This window comes from Melanostigma gelatinosum (assembly GCF_949748355.1).
Source record: "Melanostigma gelatinosum genome assembly, chromosome: 19".
NCBI lineage: Eukaryota > Metazoa > Chordata > Actinopteri > Perciformes > Zoarcidae > Melanostigma > Melanostigma gelatinosum.
This window is the reverse complement of record NC_136652.1, coordinates 5803184-5821734: the sequence shown is the minus strand read 5'-3', so window position 1 is coordinate 5821734 and position 18551 is coordinate 5803184. Positions and strand designations below refer to the sequence as shown.

Sequence of the window (18551 nt, the reverse complement as noted above, 5' to 3'; positions counted from 1 at the left end):
GGGCAATGTCAGAAATGTCGGTGCTGTCATCCACAGCCAAGGAATATGCAATGAAATCTTTTCCCTTTTTCACAAGCTGCTCTTTTAGATTGATGGACAACTGGTCTACTCTCTCGGCAATGGTGTTTCTGCTCAGACTCACATTTAAAAAGAGTTGCCTTTTTTCTGGGCAAACTTCGTCACAAACTTTAATCATGCAGTTTTTGATGAAATCCCCCTCCGTAAATGGCCGGGCTGATTTAGCGATCTCTTCTGCCAAAATAAAACTGGCCTTGACAGCAGCCTGGCCTTGTGATTTGGCTTTTTTGAACAGAGCCTGTCGAGATTTGAGGCCTCGTTTTAATTCCTCTGCCTTTTGTAGCCTTTGTTCCATGTCCATATTCTTGTTTTTGTCCGCGTGTTTCGTTTCATAATGTCGTCTCAGATTATACTCTTTCAGTACCGCCACACTTTCTCCACACAGAAGACACACAGGTTTTCCAGCTACCTCCGTGAACATATACTCCGACTCCCACCTTGTTTGAAACCCCCGGTTCTCAGTGTCCACCTTCCGTTTTGCCATTTTTGATGGGTATCTGAAAGTTCATTTTACTGTGATGCTGACGACTGCTGTGCCAATAAATATTGAAATGAAGCAGCCTACTGCTCGGTGCGTCACCGTTGCATTGTGGGAAATGTAGTATTGGTGCGTGTAAAAGATCTGCGGGCTGCCGGCTTGCTGCAGTCTGCGGGCCGGTTCTAATAATAAATCAAGATCATCCCAGGGGCCGTAAAAAACCTTCTCGCGGGCCGGATGTGGCCCGCGGGCCTTGACTCTGACATCTATGCCTTAAATGGTCAGCCCACCTTAAGTGAGCCTGAGTTGTTGCTAACTTCAGGACTGACACCCGTCCACTTTAATCAGCAGCTAGCTGGCACGCAAAGACACGGGAGCTTGGCTTCGGGTCTTGAGGAGCTGTGTCGCTCACTTTTCACCACCACCGTGACGGCCGTGCGTCGGTAGCGCATACTCTTGACTTCCCCTCTCCAGCCGGTGGGAGTGCTCGGGCCTGGATTTCACGCAGCTCTCCCTGGGCCTTTTCTTAATTAATACCGTCACTGGTTTTATTACCATCCTCAGCCACTCTTCCCCGTGGCAGCTGTCTATCTGATTACAGTCTGAACGCTCCCCCGAACCTCTGAGTTAAAGGGGAAAAGAAATGAACTCGATGCACTCTGCTCAAATGTACAGTAGAGCACACACTGAGTCATGTATATTTGCTCATTTCCTGAACAGTTCAGTACACGGTGTGAGCTTGAGGATAATTGGTGTCCCCAAATGCCTCACTTATGGATGTCAGTTAAGACTGGGGCTTTTTTTCTGGCAACTTCCAGGTGTGTGTGTGAGTGAGTTTTCACGTAAAAAGATCATTTGTACTCGGGGAACCTGCCTCGAACCAATAAAGGTGTCTACCTCTGTGTTCCAGTGGGCGGTCATGTATGTTAAGCTCAGAGAAGTAACGCTGGCCGAATGAGGATTTTCTGCTTCAACATCTTAAGTTTATTTGCATATTTTTTCCCCAGCAGGAAGCCACCGCCGACTGATTTGTAACTTTCGGCAGGAAATGTGACCGTGTTTTTTCCCCCTGTAGCAAGTAGGTCTCCCAAACTTTGCATTGGAGCTTCTAAACCCTGGCTGGTTAGCAGGCGGAACGGCCGAGTAAACAGACCCGACTGCCAAGGAAAAAGTTACCAGCATGGCTGACGACCAATGGCCAGCACCGACTCGCTGGTCTCATCCCCAAAGGGAACCCTGCTTCATCAGAGCAGTGTGTCGCGTCTACATGAACACACTTAAAGGCCCTGCACACACACACACACACACACACACACACAGGTCACCTAATCCGGCTGATTAGACCTCTGCTCAAAGTTGAAGGTGGGTGGAGCAATGCTGGGATTACGTAAAGTCACCGGACTCCATGTTCTAATACGAATGATGAAGCGTGTCCTTTTATTGGGATGCGATATCAATCACGGCCAATCTCCACACAGTCTTGAGATGAGGTCTAATCAGCCGAGATAATTAGCTAATTAATTAATCACCAGTGTGGGTGCGTCATGGGTCTGCAGGCTGAGGCCTACAATGTTAATGAAGCAGAAAATAGAGACGCTAACAGAGATGTAAGTGCTACCACAAGGCGCACATTTGTTGCCTCGAATCTCCGTTCAGCTGTCGCTGTTCTCCGAACCAGCAGCGATGTCGGCAGCACAGACCGGTGTGTCTGCTGTGACACTCGCAGAGGGCTGTACGGGTCCGCGTACGCCTGGCTGGTTTGTTTCTTTGGATTGAATCCAAAGTGGCAACAGCGAGACGAAACCACCGGCACTTTGGTTTCATCTTCCCCGCGGCCAGGAGACCGCCTGGCGCTCAGCAACTGCTGGGGTGACACTGGCTGAATTTCGAGCCAAGAACTGGGGGTTCGGCATGGCCAACAACAGGTTAACAGCGTTCTGGCCGACAGACAGACTCACTGGCTGGTTTTATGACTAAGCTGCCGCCGTTCACGGCCTTACTGACCCAGACATGTTGTGGGTCTGCTGCTGAGTCATGGAACCTGCCTCGGACCAATAAAGGTGTCTACCTCTGTGTTCCAGTGGGCGGTCATGTATGTTAAGCTCAGAGAAGTAACGCTGGCTGAATGAGGATTTTCTGCTTCAACAGCTTAAGTTTATTTGCATATTTTTTCCCCAGCAGGAAGCCACCGCCGACTGATTTGTAACTTTCGCCAGGAAATGTGACCGTGTTTTTTCCCCCTGTAGCAGGTAGGTCTCCCAAACTTTGCATTGGAGCTTCTAAACCCTGGCTGGTTAGCAGGCGGAACGGCCGAGTAAACGTGTTTATCACAGACCTTATTTCCAGCATCTAACTAAAAAAAAGTACACATTTAATAATGCCGACTCATCCAGGTTTAGGACTCACTCCCGCAGCACTGCATTGCCCCCGGTCCGAAGTCTGACTACATCCCAGCAATGAGCCCACATCCAGCTGAAGCAGCAGATGCTCCTTCTATCTGAAACACAACGTCCTGGCAGACAGTCCAACATCGTCCTCTGCTCACATCACAAAGAGCCCCCCCCCTATTCTCTTTCTCATGCAGACACACACACTTTCTCTCTCATCACTATTCTCCTTATCTTTCTCTGTCTCTCTCTCTCTGTCTGTCTGTCTGTCTGTCTGTCTGTCTCGGACTCTCTGTCTCTCGCTCTCTGTCTCTCTCTCTGTCTTTCTCTGTCTTTCTGTCTCTCGCTCTCTGTCTGTCTGTCTCGGACTCTCTGTCTCTCGCTCTCTGTCTCTCTGTCTTTCTGTCTGTCTCTCTCTCTCTCTCTCTCTCTCTCTCTCTCTCTCTCTCTGTTTTTCTCTCTCTCTCTCTCTCTCTCTCTCTCTCTCTCTGTTTCTCTGTTTCTCTCTCTCTCTCTCTCTCTCTCTCTCTCTCTCTCTCTCTCTCTCTCTCTCTCTCTCTCTCTCTCTGTCTGTTGCCTGACCAGCTGGGCAGAAAGAATCACTTGTTTATCTCCCCCGCTGTCCGTCAGGGGCTTTTGCTTTGCCGTTGCTTAGCAACTGCAGCCGAAGCAGACATTGGTTGCTTACGGTGTGTGAGAGTGTGTGTGAGAGACTACATGTTGACACGGCAGGCTGAGGACAGACACACTCCCCCCACCACCGGAGTGGCTGCCAGCCTTTGTGTGGCCGGCACTACACACACCTTGGCATTGTTCATCTTGAGACACACACACACACACACACACACACTCTCTCCAGACTTGACAGAGACCTGCTGATCCCGCCGTCTCTCTCTGCGTGTCACTGGCTGCACCATAATCCGCTCATTTTTTCAATTGCCTGTCTAGTCATGAAGTAACTGAGGCTGTCTGAGTGAAGAACTATGTGAATGGTTGCATTCAAATGTGTGATGAATTACAGGTACAGTCTAGTGACTAACGCGAATAAAATGTGACGGCTCATTACAGGGGTCAATAACAATAGGTCGATGTGGATCTATGTATGGATTCAATGATCAACGATCCAATACAAAGTAAACACATCGATACGCATCACCACCTTTAGGATATACCTTTATTTTGAAATTCCGTCCTGCAGAGACACATTGTCAAAGCATATTTCAGAATTGAATTGAAATCATGGCAGAATTTGTAATATCAGCCAATATCATATTTCTGTCCAAAGATTAGATAAGACTAGTATTGTGATTAAACCTCTGATTAACGCCCCGACTCACCACCCAACAGTAATCCAGAGAATCAGTGAGATCTAGGAGGTGTTTTGATGAAACTGACAGAACGTATGGACTTAAAACTGCATGATAAACAATCATCGATATGTAATATAACCTCTTCAGCCTTTTAATTACTGTGGACTTCAGGGATTGTTCAGTGTGGCCTTACAGTTTTCTCACAGGTTTATTATAACGCAGCGCACGCCATTCAAATTGATATTTCATTTCCATGGCCAGAATAACAAATGGAAATTTCCCGCCTTATCTCATAATGATGGACCTAATCTGTGGTGTGTGTTCCCCTCACACACACACACACACGCACGCACGTTTCTTTCTTTTGGAAGCTCCACTTTAGGTCCAGCAATCTCAACAACAATCGTGCCCAGGGGACTGCAGCATTGTCTGTCATGCCGTAGCGTTGAGGATGGAGAATTGGCAACCTGTGTGTGTGTGTGTGTGTGTGTGTGTGCGTGTGTGTCTGTGTCTTGGCATGTGCAGACACGTCCGGTCCGGGGCAAGAGTCAGTCCTCCTGCTTGACACCGCCTCCTCCCATCCAGCAGTCACTGGTGGAGAGAGAGAGGGAGAGAGAAGCTCAGGTTTCTGTGAGCCTCAGCACTCCTCAGCCTGCTTTATTGTCTTCATTTTTACACCGCCGTTATTATCCCTTATGTAACCCGATTAAACCTCCTCCGGCAGCCCGCGGATGAAAGAGCCGGGCCGATAATGAATCGGAGCGCGCAGTCTGCAGCGCAGCCTCACCTCAGATGACTCTCAGCAGTGTGCCTGTTATAAATATTGCATCTCTCTTTCTCTCTCTCTTTCTCTGCGCCGGCTGACCTCTCTTCACACCGCTCGAGACCTAAATCCGCTCCACCCACAATCCCCAGCGTCGCTCTCCCGCTCTGTTTCTATGTAGTTATTTAGCGAATGGGCTGCTTTGTGGCATTACGGGCTTGTTGTCGCACTCATCCATCTGTGTCGCCGGTGCCTCGCAGTGATTGGTCAGAAAGTGTACTGGAGGGGGTGGGAGACTGTTTACTGGACCCCTTGCACACTTCATCCATCTCACTTACCCTGTCAGTTGATGTACTAGCTTCTGTAGGAGAAGTCTCATCTAAGGCTCCCGCTGCTCTGCTGCATGCTGGGAACGAGAGTACAGTGAGTTGATTCGTGTCGTTCTGTTATACTGGGAACGGGGCTGAGATCGGTACGTGATACCTTTTTACGGTATCGACCGAAATAACCCAATGCCAGGTCAAACAGACCATACAGCAGGGGATGCTTTAGGGCGGGGCTACCTTGTGATTCACGACCACCGCGTTGTTACGGAGATGTCAGTGTTTTCGTCTCAGAACTTTAACCCTTTCACAGTGTGTTCACGGTTCATTAAAGTTAATGGTGACATTTTAGTCTCGTGGAATGTCTTGTTTAGTGTTCGATTAGCTCCACCCTCCTCTCTCACCTCAAGATGTCCAAAGTCAAGGCTTCAGAACTGTAGTCCACGAAGCAATTTGATGAAGTTCTTATACATTCTTTGGTCTTGAATGAATAGTTTTTTGTAAAAGTATTTTGTTATTAGATGCCAGTGTGTGATTTTGAGAATCATATATGCACAACATGTGTTTGTGCTTGTGTTACTGTAACAAATATGGGTCTTGCCTCCTTACAATGCATTAAAAAAACAGCTCCAGCCCTACTAGTCACATTACCAAGCCACTATAATACAGTGTATGTTATTCATAAACGATATAGTCCGAGTTATACTAAAGTCTGAATCTAGAAACTAGAAGTTGTGAATTCAGTGACGTAGACGTGCAAAATGTGTCTGTTGGATCTGAGAGCAGCAGCCCTCGCAAATAACAAAAGTGAGACGTAGATGAATGAAATATGATGAAGCCGGATGTTCAATGTATTTGTTGTTGTGTTGCAGGCCAGAAAACGTGTCTCCACCTCCATGGTGTGTTCCCCTACATCTACGTGCTGTACGATGGCCTCGGCCAGCAGCCGGAGCGCTACCTGCGGCAGGTGGCCTTCAGCATCGACCGGGCCCTCAACGTGGCCATGGGGAACCCCGCCTCCAGCGCCCAGCACGTCTTCAAGGTGGTGCTGGTCTCCGGCATGTAAGTGACTCGTGATTTTCTAGTCTTACCAACACAACCGAGCTGACGGAAGCCAGGATTTCTTTTCTGACTACAGAACGCCTTTTATTAAAGCTCATAGAACAACAAAGGCGTCCTTTATAACACCGAATGATCCAGGTTTACATGCTGATGTGGTCCGTCTCTTGTCTTTCAGGCCTTTCTATGGCTACCACGCCAAGGAGAAGCACTTCATGAAAATCTATCTGTACAATCCCCAGATGGTCAAAAGGTAAGGTTACGTCGAATCGATGCACTCTAATGCGAGTGGAGATCATCCCGGCTTGTTTGATGTCGCTGAACGCCACACGGGGTGCGCACGAATCCACCGGCTCACTCAACGGAAATCTGTGTGTGTGTGTGTGTGTGTGTGTGTGTGTGTGTGTGTGTGTGTGTGTGTGTGTGTGTGTGTGTGTGTGTGTGTGTGTGTGTGTGTGTGTGAGTGTGAGTGATAAATGCACATGGGATGATTGAATTATTTGCCGGGACGATTGAATTATTTGCCAGAGCGATCGGCGTTGGTGTCGACAAGGTGAGTGGAGTTGTGCAGCTGAATTAGTTCCTTGGCAGAGAGCGAGTGACTCACAGGGAGGGAGGGAGGGGGAGGAGGCGTGAGGAGAGGACGATATACAGTGTTTATATGGCGATGAGAGAGAGAAAGAGAAAAGGCAGACTGGGGAAGAGAAAGAACAAGAGACCAAGGTAAAGAGCAATGAAGAGAGATTTAGGGAGGCGAGAAGGCAGCAGAGGGGTAAAATGAGGACGAAGGAGACGAGAAGGAAGAAAAAAAGAGGAGACTTGGAGCGGCAGGTCTGGGGCCCCTGGTCTCTGATCAGATGTGACCTCAGGGGGGCCGTGACTCCAGGAGACGGAGCTTAGACATCCACACAGTGAGCTGCTCTTCATCCGTGGAGCCGCCACTGTGAACGCAAGCTTTTCGTGAGGTTGAGGATGGTTCTGGAAAAACAAATCTTCTTTTTTTTCTGTGTGGACATTCAACATAGATTTTAATAAAAGCCTTTTATATATTTGAAGAAGCGCTCCACTGAGTTTAAATGTCAAAGGCAGTTTGATGCCGTGTGAGCCTGTAAAAGCAGTTGTGTTGAGCTCTCAGATTCTCTTTACATCGACGAACTATATCACAAATACATCGAGCTCACACTGACTCCGGGTATCTGTGACAATAGGGCCAATCTATTCAATTCAATTCTATGTTTATGTACTGTATACGTTTTGAATTCCTGTTGTTGACTAATTTGGTGTCGCACTTGAATTGTAATTGCTGTTCATTTAGAAGATTGTTTTCCAAGTTTCTGCTGTGCAATTTGTTATTTTAATAATAAATGATAAACAATTCATTCAATTTGAATGTATTTATTTGTTATATTTTGTCACACGAAGTTAAGAAAGCAGCAATGCTGACACTAAAGACAACCCCAGTCTGTTCCACACAGTGAGGAGTGCAGCTTATTAATCAAACACTGGTATCAGATCGGTATTGGGACTGAAAAATAGAAAATAAACAATACAAAAATGCAAAAAGATCAGCTTTGTCGAATCTGAGAAAACTAAACTCGTGCTTGGAAACTAAAAATAGAAACAGAAAAATAAATCCTGTGTTAAAACGGTGGCTTTTGTGTAATTGTCTTATAGTAAGCATGTTCTTTTTCCTCCCCCGGGTGTCAGAAGTGTTTCATGATGGCATCTCGTCTGTGTTGCAGGGTGTGCGAGCTGTTACAGAGCGGAGCGGTGATGAACAAGAGCTACCAGCCTCACGAAGGCCACATCCCCTACCTGCTGCAGCTCTTCATAGACTACAACCTGTACGGCATGAACCTGCTTAACCTGGGGGCCGTCAAGTTCCGCAGGGGCCAGAACAAAGGTAAGGAGCGAAGGCCCCACTCGTCCCTCAACTCAAGGATTCAAGGATAGTTCATTGTCGTCATAATAAAATACATTGTGCTGCTGTGGACAGGGGCAGCACATAACCTGCTTCCTTGTGGTAAAGAAAATGTTTTTACGGGTGACATCGTGCTCCACACGTTTTGTGTTTCCACTTTTTCCGCATGTGGCCCACTTCTTGTCTCTCGCTGGACTGCGTCGCTCCTCCCCCCCAGGGCCCAGCAGGGGATGGGAGAGCAGGCCAGGGAAGGCCGCCATGCCTTGTGTCATATCCAATTAGTCCTGAGCTCAGCTCACCTCAGCCTCGGGATGCCTCTGTTGTCTTTGGCAGCTCTCTCTGTTTTCATCTCCATTGTTGCCCCCTCGCTTCTTTTCACATGTCACTCTTAACTCTCTCTTTTTACTCCCGGGTCTCTGACCTCTTTGAATTTCCTCCCCTATTTTTCTCTCTTTGGTTACCCCCCGTTTCTGTCTCGGGTCCGTTTTTTTTTGTTTTTTTTGCCATTTTGCCGTTTTCATCGCTACTCACCAAGGAGACAAAAGTCAAATCTAGTGGAAGCACACTGTCTCCTGGAAATCAGTCCAGGGAGCTGCATCGGAAACATCGGATTGTTAAAAGAAAAAGAAAAGACAGAATGAAAAGGTATTGTGTGTATGTAGCAGGCACTCTGTCTTGTGTTTGCCTGAGTGACGCAGACTGATGACACAGAACAACTTCATCTTCTACAGGTTCCTGCTGACGGCAGGCAAAAGTTGCATGCGTCACTTTGTGAAATGTGAACAAAACATTGGGAGTGCTCGTCAGGCGGATGTCTAATTTTAGCAACTCTGCACCCCGCTTTATAAAAATACATTTTCCTCTTCCCTATAGAACGAACGGTGATGTCATGTTCTTGTTTACCATCTTATCTGTTACTGGGTAGCAAACAGGTGCCTTCATACGTCCAGCAGACACAGAGAGACGTTGTGTTTCTGTCAACCTGGAGAATGTAGGACCAATAGTCACTCTTATTTAACTTCCCGAGGGCAAATGTTTGACTCTGTAGCTGCTAAAAGTTCCACCATGCTCATTCGTCACATAAGTAAACACTGTATGGCATAAGAGGACATGTTTGTTTTGGGGGATGCTAGGGCTGGGCGATAAATCGATTTAATCGATTAATTCGAATGTGTGCTTTAAGGCGATGTGTTTTATTGAAAATCGAGAAAATCGCCCCCACCCCTCCCCCCCGTTGGGTTCCCGTAGTAGAGTGCGCGCGCATTGTTTACAAACTAAAACAATGTCACCGCCGCCGCCGCCGCCACCTCACAACAACAACCCAGCATTTTGGAGACATTCACCAACTGTACTCCGCATGAGAAGAAGAGTGCCCGGTGGAAAGCCATCACGGATGCAGTCGCGATGTATATCGCAAAAGATATGGTGCCCATATACACCGTGGAAAAGCCGGGGTTTATTCACCGTCTCAAAGCTTTGGACCCCAGGTACGTGCTACCAAGCCGTAAACATTTTTCTGACGTTGCCTTGCCTCGGCTGTACAATAGTACACGCCAAAGGATCTCTGCGGAGCTGGAGGGGATGTCATTCTACTCCGCAACAACTGACCTGTGGTCCAGCAGGTTGACCCAGACACCGATCCACTTGACTGGTGGAAGCGTCACCAACTTAACTTTCCAAGGCTAAGTACTTTAGCAAAGAAATACCTCTCTGTGCCAGCTACAAGTGCCCCCTCTGAGAGGCTTTTCAGTGTGTGGGGGGGGGGCATTGTTACATGCCACCGTGCATGCCTGAAGCCAGAGGTAGTAGACAGGCTTGTCTTCCTGGCAAAAAATATTTAGAAAAAACATGCACTACTGTTTAATACTGTTGGTTATGTTGTGAATGCACTTGATTTTGTTTACATGCACTTATTTACTGTGCAAAATATGTTATGTTGATGTTAGATCAGATGTTGCACTTTTGAAAATGTGAATGTTAAAGGGTCATATACATTTTATTTCATGCTGTGTTTGTATCAGTGTATTCAGTTAGAAAAGCTTACTGTAAAAAGTTACATTTGCACAGTTGTTTACAATGGAAGGCTACTATTTAATGCCATTTAATGTTATGTTTAATTTAATTTTATATTTAAATGATTCAGGCAAACAAAAGAGTGACCAAATACTTTTTGTATACTACAGGCACCTTTCTACAATGTTCAGGTTTTGTTTGCACTTTATTTTTATCAACCTACTTGGGAAAATCATCACAAAATAAAAGAAAAAAATGTTTTCAACAGCTTCTGTCATCTGCAAAAAATTTTGGGGGAAAAAAATCGATTTAAATCGTGAATCGGATTTTTTGTAAAAAAATCGGAGATTTTTTTTTTAGGCCATATCGCCCAGCCCTAGGGGATGCATTGAGATCCGATCGCTCGGATTTAAATTTCAACTAAGTATAAGGAATATTTGCAGTTTGCGTAATCCGTTTGAAATTCATACACTTAAGCGATAGCTCACAGCTTTGAGCGTCACAGTGAATGAAGTGATTTATTTTCTCGGTCTACAGCAAGCTAACTGATTCATTTCCTCGGCACGAATGAGTAAATTCAATCTATCAAAGGTTTCCTAACAACAAATGTATTTTAAAGCAACTGACTCTTGAATGAATTGAAGCATAATGTTCCGTTATCAAGTCATTGTCATTCATGGCCACGGTAGATGCTGTTCAGCAAAAGTTCCACACAGACCCTGGGGCCTCACAGTGGGAGTGGCAGACTGAGGGGGATTCCTCCTCAGATCTCCCCTCTCCCGTCCCGTCTCCCCTTCTTTCTGATGGAGACTAAACCCCCTGATTGCCGACTCTGTTTGATCACAGCTTAGTCCTAAACTCAGAGCAGTACCCCTGCTCATCATTGCCAATCGGACCTGTCTTCTTCCCCTCCCCCACCTCGCTCCCAGAGGACGTATCCAGCCCAGCAGGGACACTGTTACGCGTGAGGGGGTTAATGATTCTGGGCAGGAAATTCCTCACTTGGCTTTAATAAAGTTTTTTTTTTTTCTTCTTTTTTTTTTATCCTCACGCTTGACTCCCCTCCGACTAAAGCAGAGTTCCCATGTTTAATCCACCTCTACGCTGATGCAATCAATGGGATCAATGCGGCGTGCAACAAAGAAAGTAAAACACCCCGATAATAGTTGCACCTGTTTACATTTGCTGCTCCCCTCGAGCGCCAACCTGAAAGAAAGTTCATCTGGGATAAAGTGGAGGAGTGATGAAAGGGTTTGGACTGGTAAAAAGGGCTTGTTGAAGATGAATAGAAGCCGTTAGCGTGTTTTGAAGTCCGCTGCACAGCTTGAACACTCTGCTTCAAAACTGTTCAAGTGTTTAAAGTACAAGTAGAACGTGTCCTTGAAATGACCCACGTGACAGAGCGATGGTAACGAGGGCTTCTCGTTGTACCGAACTATACTTTAACGCATTCTTACTCTTATTTTTTTAGTAGTTCTGGCAAACTGTGGTGTCATTGATGATAAGTTCAAAACCAGAAAACACATTCAACTATTATTAACAGAAGTTTTTCGCCCAGCTGTCCGTTATGAACTCCAATCACACTTTGACTTCCTGTACTCGCTGCAGGGTTGAGCACACGCTGTTTCTGTCAGCAACTAGGGCTTATTATAGAGATGCACCGATGGCAATTAATTGGCCAATTGAGTTTCTTTCTTTTGTCTGACCTGCAGATTTATATTCAGATTGTTTGTTTTTTTTGCATTTTTTTAATCGACAGCAAGGTTCCAGACCAACTGTTTTCACCATCGTCCCAAAAACTCATTTCAACCTTTCCGAAGTCAGTGTAAGCTGTCAGAAGTTCTGACTGTTGTCATTGTCATCTATATGAAAACACACAGTTCAAATGAATAGGAATTAAATGATTGTATTTATATTTAAAGGTGCAAAGTACGAGGCATTTCTGTTGCCTCTCAACATGGCGACAGCAGAGCCGGCTTTGATTTAATTAGAAATCTTAGGTTCTACCCTTTCATGCCTTTTCTTATCATCTCGTTCTTCCGTTGCAGGTGATTAATCTCACTTATATTCCACAAAGACGTACAGCATATGTTGAATATCTCCCCATGGGAAAAGCAAGTGAGGATTGTAGTTTCTGCTGCCGTCTTGTCACACAGATGGGAGATCTTTCGGTCCTCACAGTGCCGTGTTTTCTACCGTGTGTGTGTTTCTAGGAGGCGCAGCGGCGCTCCCAGACAGTCCGACTCCCAGGGGTCGTCCCAGCACCAGCCCCTGGAAGAGCCCCTGCACCTCCAAGCTCAACGACAGCACCCTCGGGGGCACGTTTGTCCGCTGGGAGGAGAACGCCATACCCTGGTGAGTCCTGGCTGCACCCTAGAAAAGTTTATCTGAAGACCAATTCCATACCAGACATGTTGTGATCCACTAAGGCTCGATTCAAGATGAATAACTCGGCTCTCGTGATCTTTGCCGCCATCTTGACTGTAAACGGAACACAAGGGTCAGCTAGAGTCCACGTGACTTAAACGTGGTCTTCAGAGACGCATCGGCTCTGTGCAGACGTCTGCGTACCTTTATTCTGTTGCGATCGCACCGACTCGTCCATGCCGCCGCTACACTACAAGTGGTAGCTTAGCAATCTATTGCGCATGCGTTTAACTGCAGGAAGTATCTCCTTGTGGCGATCTGCACTCTGAGTACTCGGTTCTACTTTTTGTATTGTTATGAATGTTAATTTTTCCCATCATTTTGGAAGATATGTTTTCCCCCCCTGTTCTCACCAATCCTCCTGTCTCATTATGTTAATTATACAATTTAATAACGATAATCACACTTTAATTACCTCATCGTCATTTAGCTTCCCATGTCTCTACAATAAAATGGTGGCTGACAAAGAAAGAAAAAGTCACAAAAGTCCCACTTTCTTTATTCTTTACATGAATTGTTAGCCAGCAGTACGTCGTGATTTACTGTAGCACCTCTTGAAGCACTTGTTTCCGTCTTCCCACAGCTCCCTAATCCTGGACGAGGTGGAGAAGCAGAGCACCTGTGAGCTGGAGGTCGACGCTGTGGCTGTAGACGTCCTCAACCGCTTGGAGATTGAAAGTAAGACCACTGAGGACAACGTCCCCCACCCGCCGCACCTTTGCCACAGTATTCCAGGCCACTCCGACACAGTCGTAGGATCGGGACGGGGGGGGGTGGGGGGCATGAAGGTGGAAGGTCCGTCTGCTGACTCATCAGCGCTGATGCACGTTTGGCCGAGCTGACCGACGGAACACGGCTGATCGCCACACATCGTATCCATTAGCAGCCCTAAAAACATAAACGCCGTGGAGCCGAGCTAACGCCTCCTGTCACAGGGGAGCGGAGAGTGGAACAGACGGGGGACTCGATGGAGAGAGATTTCACTGAACTGAACAAAACCCATAAAGCCGGATGGCATTATCTGACAAAGCCGCGCACACCAGAACACATGCAGCTATTGCTTGTGTTTGGTTTTGCATCTATCTGCAGAATGTGCCTAAATCGCAGGATTTAGTGACTTTGTCTTTGGGCTCTTTGTTGCTTTTTTTTCAAATATTTCAAGTTTTTTTTCTCGACCAAATTGGATTTTTCGCCCATTTTTTCTTATCCCGAAGCCAACCACAGCTGTGCTGGTAAACGCGACGGTGCAGTTTACTGCTGACACATCGTTTCTTGGTATTAAAGTCGAACATTGCACCAGCGGGTGCATTCTCGCTGGCATTGGAAGCCATACGTGTGCAGAGTTTGTTGGTGCAGCTTTAAAAGAGCAGCTCAGTAAACATGTCCTTGTCAGTACGAGGGCCCTCAAGTTCTGCTGAATGTTTCTTTTTTCTTTCTGCGTTAACTTGCATGGAGGCTGTAAGTACGCAGTTAGTCCTTGTGATTTAAATCAGGCTGGACGCAGAACCGTAAACCACAACAAGCATCTGTCTGAGTGAAGAGAGGAGAGGCCTCTCCAGGGCAGGCAGTGTTCTGACTCATACTTTTCCATCTGCTCTATAGCTGTGAATTAAACCCGCACTGTTGGAAATGTACCTACAGCACGAACGGGTTGAGGTTCACAGTTCGCTCTCGCGTCGCTTTGATTCATCAGGTCCGCTTGGACGTAAAAAAGATCCTTCTGTGTTGTAGGTTAAAAACTCGGGATGGTGTTGTTAGCTGACCCACTGTGCTGTGACTCTCCTCTGTTCCCAGATCAGATCGGCAGGAACCCGGGCCTGCAGAACATCTGGGAGGACGAGAAGCAGAGGAGGAGAGAGAAGAACCAGGTCTCCCAGATAGAAACCCCCGAGTCACAAGGTGAGCAGATCCTCAGTGGAAACTACTCTAAACACAGTTGACTTTTCTTCTTTCTTCTCAATGCTATTGTAACTAGAAATGATGGCTGAAAACTATGAAAACAGTTGTAAGAAATTGTAAATACCTCGTGGGTTGGAGAACCTAAAATGAGTGGAGGTGTTGAAACATGTAGGTTTATGAAACACTTCAAATTAAAAATGATGTCCTCCTTCATGTCTTATCCTAAACACTCGTCAAGGAGAGATGTTAGGGAACTCCAACCACGATGCTAGGGGAATCCGACGGCTGGATGTTTTTATTGTTAACACTCGGAATATGAGTACAATGCAGTTTAATTCAACTCAGGCTTCCTGTCCAAAACAGATTCACACCTCCTATGAATGGCTGTTTCAATTTATCCCGTGCCGTACGGTGCTGAGCTTTTAAACGATGCCGCCGCAAAGAACTGTGGGACGGCATCATCTGCTTTCCTTTCCGAAAGGGTGGTCCAGTGTCTCCTCTGCTAAAGGCTCTAAGAAAGGAGGCACTGAAGAGCCTTTGCTCAGCATTTAGAGGATTCGACCAGCTCTCATCGTGGCTGTCTCTTAAATACCTGCAGGTCATTTCACTCAGTTAGGAACGCTCCTAACAACTTTATGATGAAACAATGCTTTCACATGTGTGGGCCGAGATCCAGGTACACAGGGTTTGGAGAGAGGATATATTAATGTCCAGGTCCACCGAGATTACAGTTTCTACAGAAAATATATATATAATAAAGTAAATATATAAAACATTTAGTTGTACAGTCATGGAATGTAGGATTACACCCAGTTTTATTGTCGTGCTTCAGCGATATAACTCCACTGACAGCGACCACTACCGGCGTGCTCAACGGCAATTACCGACCGCCATGTAGCGAAGAATTTGCGGTGTGGAAAAACTCTGGGAATGTTACAGGAACGAGGAATCGCACTGTTGAAACCGTTTGTCTGATGTTTTCCAGATCGTGGGTCCGTCACTTCGACGGAGAGCGAGAAAATCTTCATGAAGAGGTTCAAGGAGATCCTGAAGGAGAACGAGTTTGACGTGTAAGTTCCTCGTCCTGACCCCCCCGCGCTCTGCCGCGGCGGGACCGATGGGCTCGCCGGAGTGTTTCGGGACAACTTCGATTTTAAAGTCACTGTTGGACGTTTGTCCCTTTTTTACTGAGGAAAGCCAGAGTCGCTGGCAAGAAGCTGGAACTTATGAAACAATGCGTTTATAAATAAGCACAAGATGCTTCCAGCCACGTCAGCGGACCGCAGTGTCTGACCACATTCATCACGAGTTTCTCTCGTCTTTGATTCTCTGTGTGGAACTGAAATGTCTTGGTAAAACGATGCCGACGAGGTTACGCTCCCCCTCCCTCCCGCTCCCACGATGTACAGGCATGAACGTATTTCCTGTTATAAGTAAAAGTACAGTCGGGGCCCCGTCAGCCGTGCGTTCCTCTGCATTGGATCCAGATGGCTTCTATTCACTAACCTCTGATATCAGACAGGAATGGGGGGGGGGGCAGGGCGGGCAGGCAGGCAATGTGGTGTGGGAGAAGTGTGGGCTTTCGGTGTGGAGTGATGGAACACACACACACACACAGCTCTCTGACTCTCCGTCCCTCTCTCTGTTAATACTCACATGCAGCCCTCCTCTCTGCTCTATTATGCATCGCTATTGTTGCTGCTGTGCTCTCAAGGTCTCACTCAGCACTGCAGGCTTTGCTGGAAATTTCAAATTTCATTTCATGCCTTTTGGAGTGGGGGGGGGGTTTGTTGGCGTGTAAGCTCTTGATAATTTATCGATCAACGAGATATACCAGATATTTTCTGGTTGTCTCTGGGCAACAATGTTAACCCTAACCCGCCAGTTGGTTTGCTACACAGAACCAGCTCAGCAGCCGTGATTGGAAAAGGGCAGGTACTTTTCAAAAACACATGGCATGTGATTGGATAAAACAATCTGTCAATCAACGTCTTACCAATCAGGAGAAGAGCGATAAACGTCTTTTCCGTTGAGTAGAGCCTTCAGTGCCGTCCTTCATTACTCTCCACTTCTGATAGAACTGAAGCTCTTGCAGCATCTAAGCTAACCTCCTCAGGAGCCGCCACTGTTGTTTGGAACGAACAGTCGCCCCTCTGTGTCTTCGCACACATCTAAACTGCAAACTGTAAACTGCAACGTGACTTGTAGGTGGAGGCATTGAACCTCAAGGGGATCATTCTAGTTCCTTCTTTACACTGTAAAATGTCCAGCTTGGTATCTTGGTCACAATCTTTCATATAACAAAGGAATGTTTATCATGATTGGTTGTTCAGAACAAACATCATTATCACATTCCTTAAACCTCCACATATCTGTATCAGCATTATCCAGTATCGCCTGACCCCTCAAACCAAAGCAATGTTGCCTCCAAGCCCACATCAATAGTTTACCCCTTGACCAGGGTCATCATTTAACATCTCCATCATTGAGCACATTGTCCTAAAAACTATCCTAACTGCACAATTCTCCAGGTTTTACCAGTTAAAGTGGGGTTTTTCCCCCCTGTGGCTTGAGGGTATCATGTGCTGCACAGATGGAAAAGCCTATTTGGGAAAATTTGTGATATTGAGCTATATAAATAAAATTAACCTGACTTGACAATGTTGCCTTGAGGGAACAAAGGGGAAATTCTGTGTGTAAACAGTCAATGGAAAGTATGTCCCCACTCTAAGATGTAACGATGTACCCACCATAGCTCCTCATTTCATTCATCAGAAACATTTCATTAAATATTACAACATCTAAAAATGGAAATATTTGTGAATGGGAGGGGTTTCTGGTACCTCAGTGCAATGATATCTTTCCATTCCTCTTCCTCCACCCTCCTTGCATTTCTCTCTTTTTGTCAGTCCCGCCATTAAAACTGTCACATCAAAGCAGAGCCAGTAAAGGCAGCGAGCGAGGGGGGGGGGGCGTGGCTCGCTGGTGAAATGTGTTAATCGCTGCGGTAATCTCCCGACGCCTGCCGGGCCTCGCTCCCTCGTCGCCCGCTAAAGTCGTTAGCTAGCAGACTAATTAAGAGACAGCCAGACGGTGGCACGTGCACGCCGGCTCTCTGGAGCCCTTTCCTCACACGGCACTCGGCAGAGAGAACTCTCTGAATGACAATGAGACTGCAGTAAAAATCTCTCTCGCTGTCGTCCTCGACTCAGACGCTGGAATGGCAGCGAAGACACCAGCCGATAACAAACCATTGATTTCATGTGTTTTTCATCATTCGTCACCTCTGTTAAAAAAAAAAAATCATTTCCCAGGTTGGATTCATCGTTTTAGTGCAAGAAGCCGTTATCTCAGCCTGTCACTGGCTGTAACTCGGCACTGAATGCAGCCGCGTGTCTCTGTGAACAGTGTTTTCTTTATTCCTCTGCTGGGCTCAGACACTGTGGTACACAGCTTCACCTGTCTGGTGTTCACAGTGTGTGTCATCACAGTGTGTTTCTAAAGCCCCAGTCCCACCGGACAAAAACAAAACACTTAACACCTGCTAGCATCTGGCTTTTGTCTTCAGTGGGAAAGGTTACAATCGGCTTTCATTCTTGGGGAAACATGACTCTGCGTGAGTCAAGGGTATTTATTCATCCAGCTCTGGTCTCATCGGTGATGGAAACGTGACACCAGGGTGGACACGCTAATATTCACCCCCCCTCGTTCTATTTTCCGGTGCAATGCTATGTGACCCACGTTGAAGTGGATATGTAATAAATTACATCTACATGGATTTGAAAATGACAATTTATTAAAGTACAAAACTGAACCAGCCATATAAATATATATATATATAATAGTAATTTTAACTTGCTGGTCATCAAACATAATCGACATAAACATAATAT

The 18551-nt window shown here is 46.4% G+C and overlaps 1 protein-coding gene across 1 annotated transcript in view; it reads left to right on the top strand.

Moving 5' to 3' along the window:
* The window catches only part of rev3l (REV3 like, DNA directed polymerase zeta catalytic subunit), a 59823-nt gene that overhangs the window by 19439 nt on the left and 21833 nt on the right, over positions 1 to 18551 (top strand). Inside the window, exons 2-8 of the mRNA XM_079291033.1 lie at positions 6212 to 6401; positions 6577 to 6651; positions 8141 to 8301; positions 12546 to 12687; positions 13343 to 13437; positions 14554 to 14658; positions 15644 to 15728. Coding sequence (XP_079147159.1) covers positions 6212 to 6401; positions 6577 to 6651; positions 8141 to 8301; positions 12546 to 12687; positions 13343 to 13437; positions 14554 to 14658; positions 15644 to 15728 — 853 coding nt within the window. The remainder of the gene's footprint in view (positions 1 to 6211; positions 6402 to 6576; positions 6652 to 8140; positions 8302 to 12545; positions 12688 to 13342; positions 13438 to 14553; positions 14659 to 15643; positions 15729 to 18551) is intronic.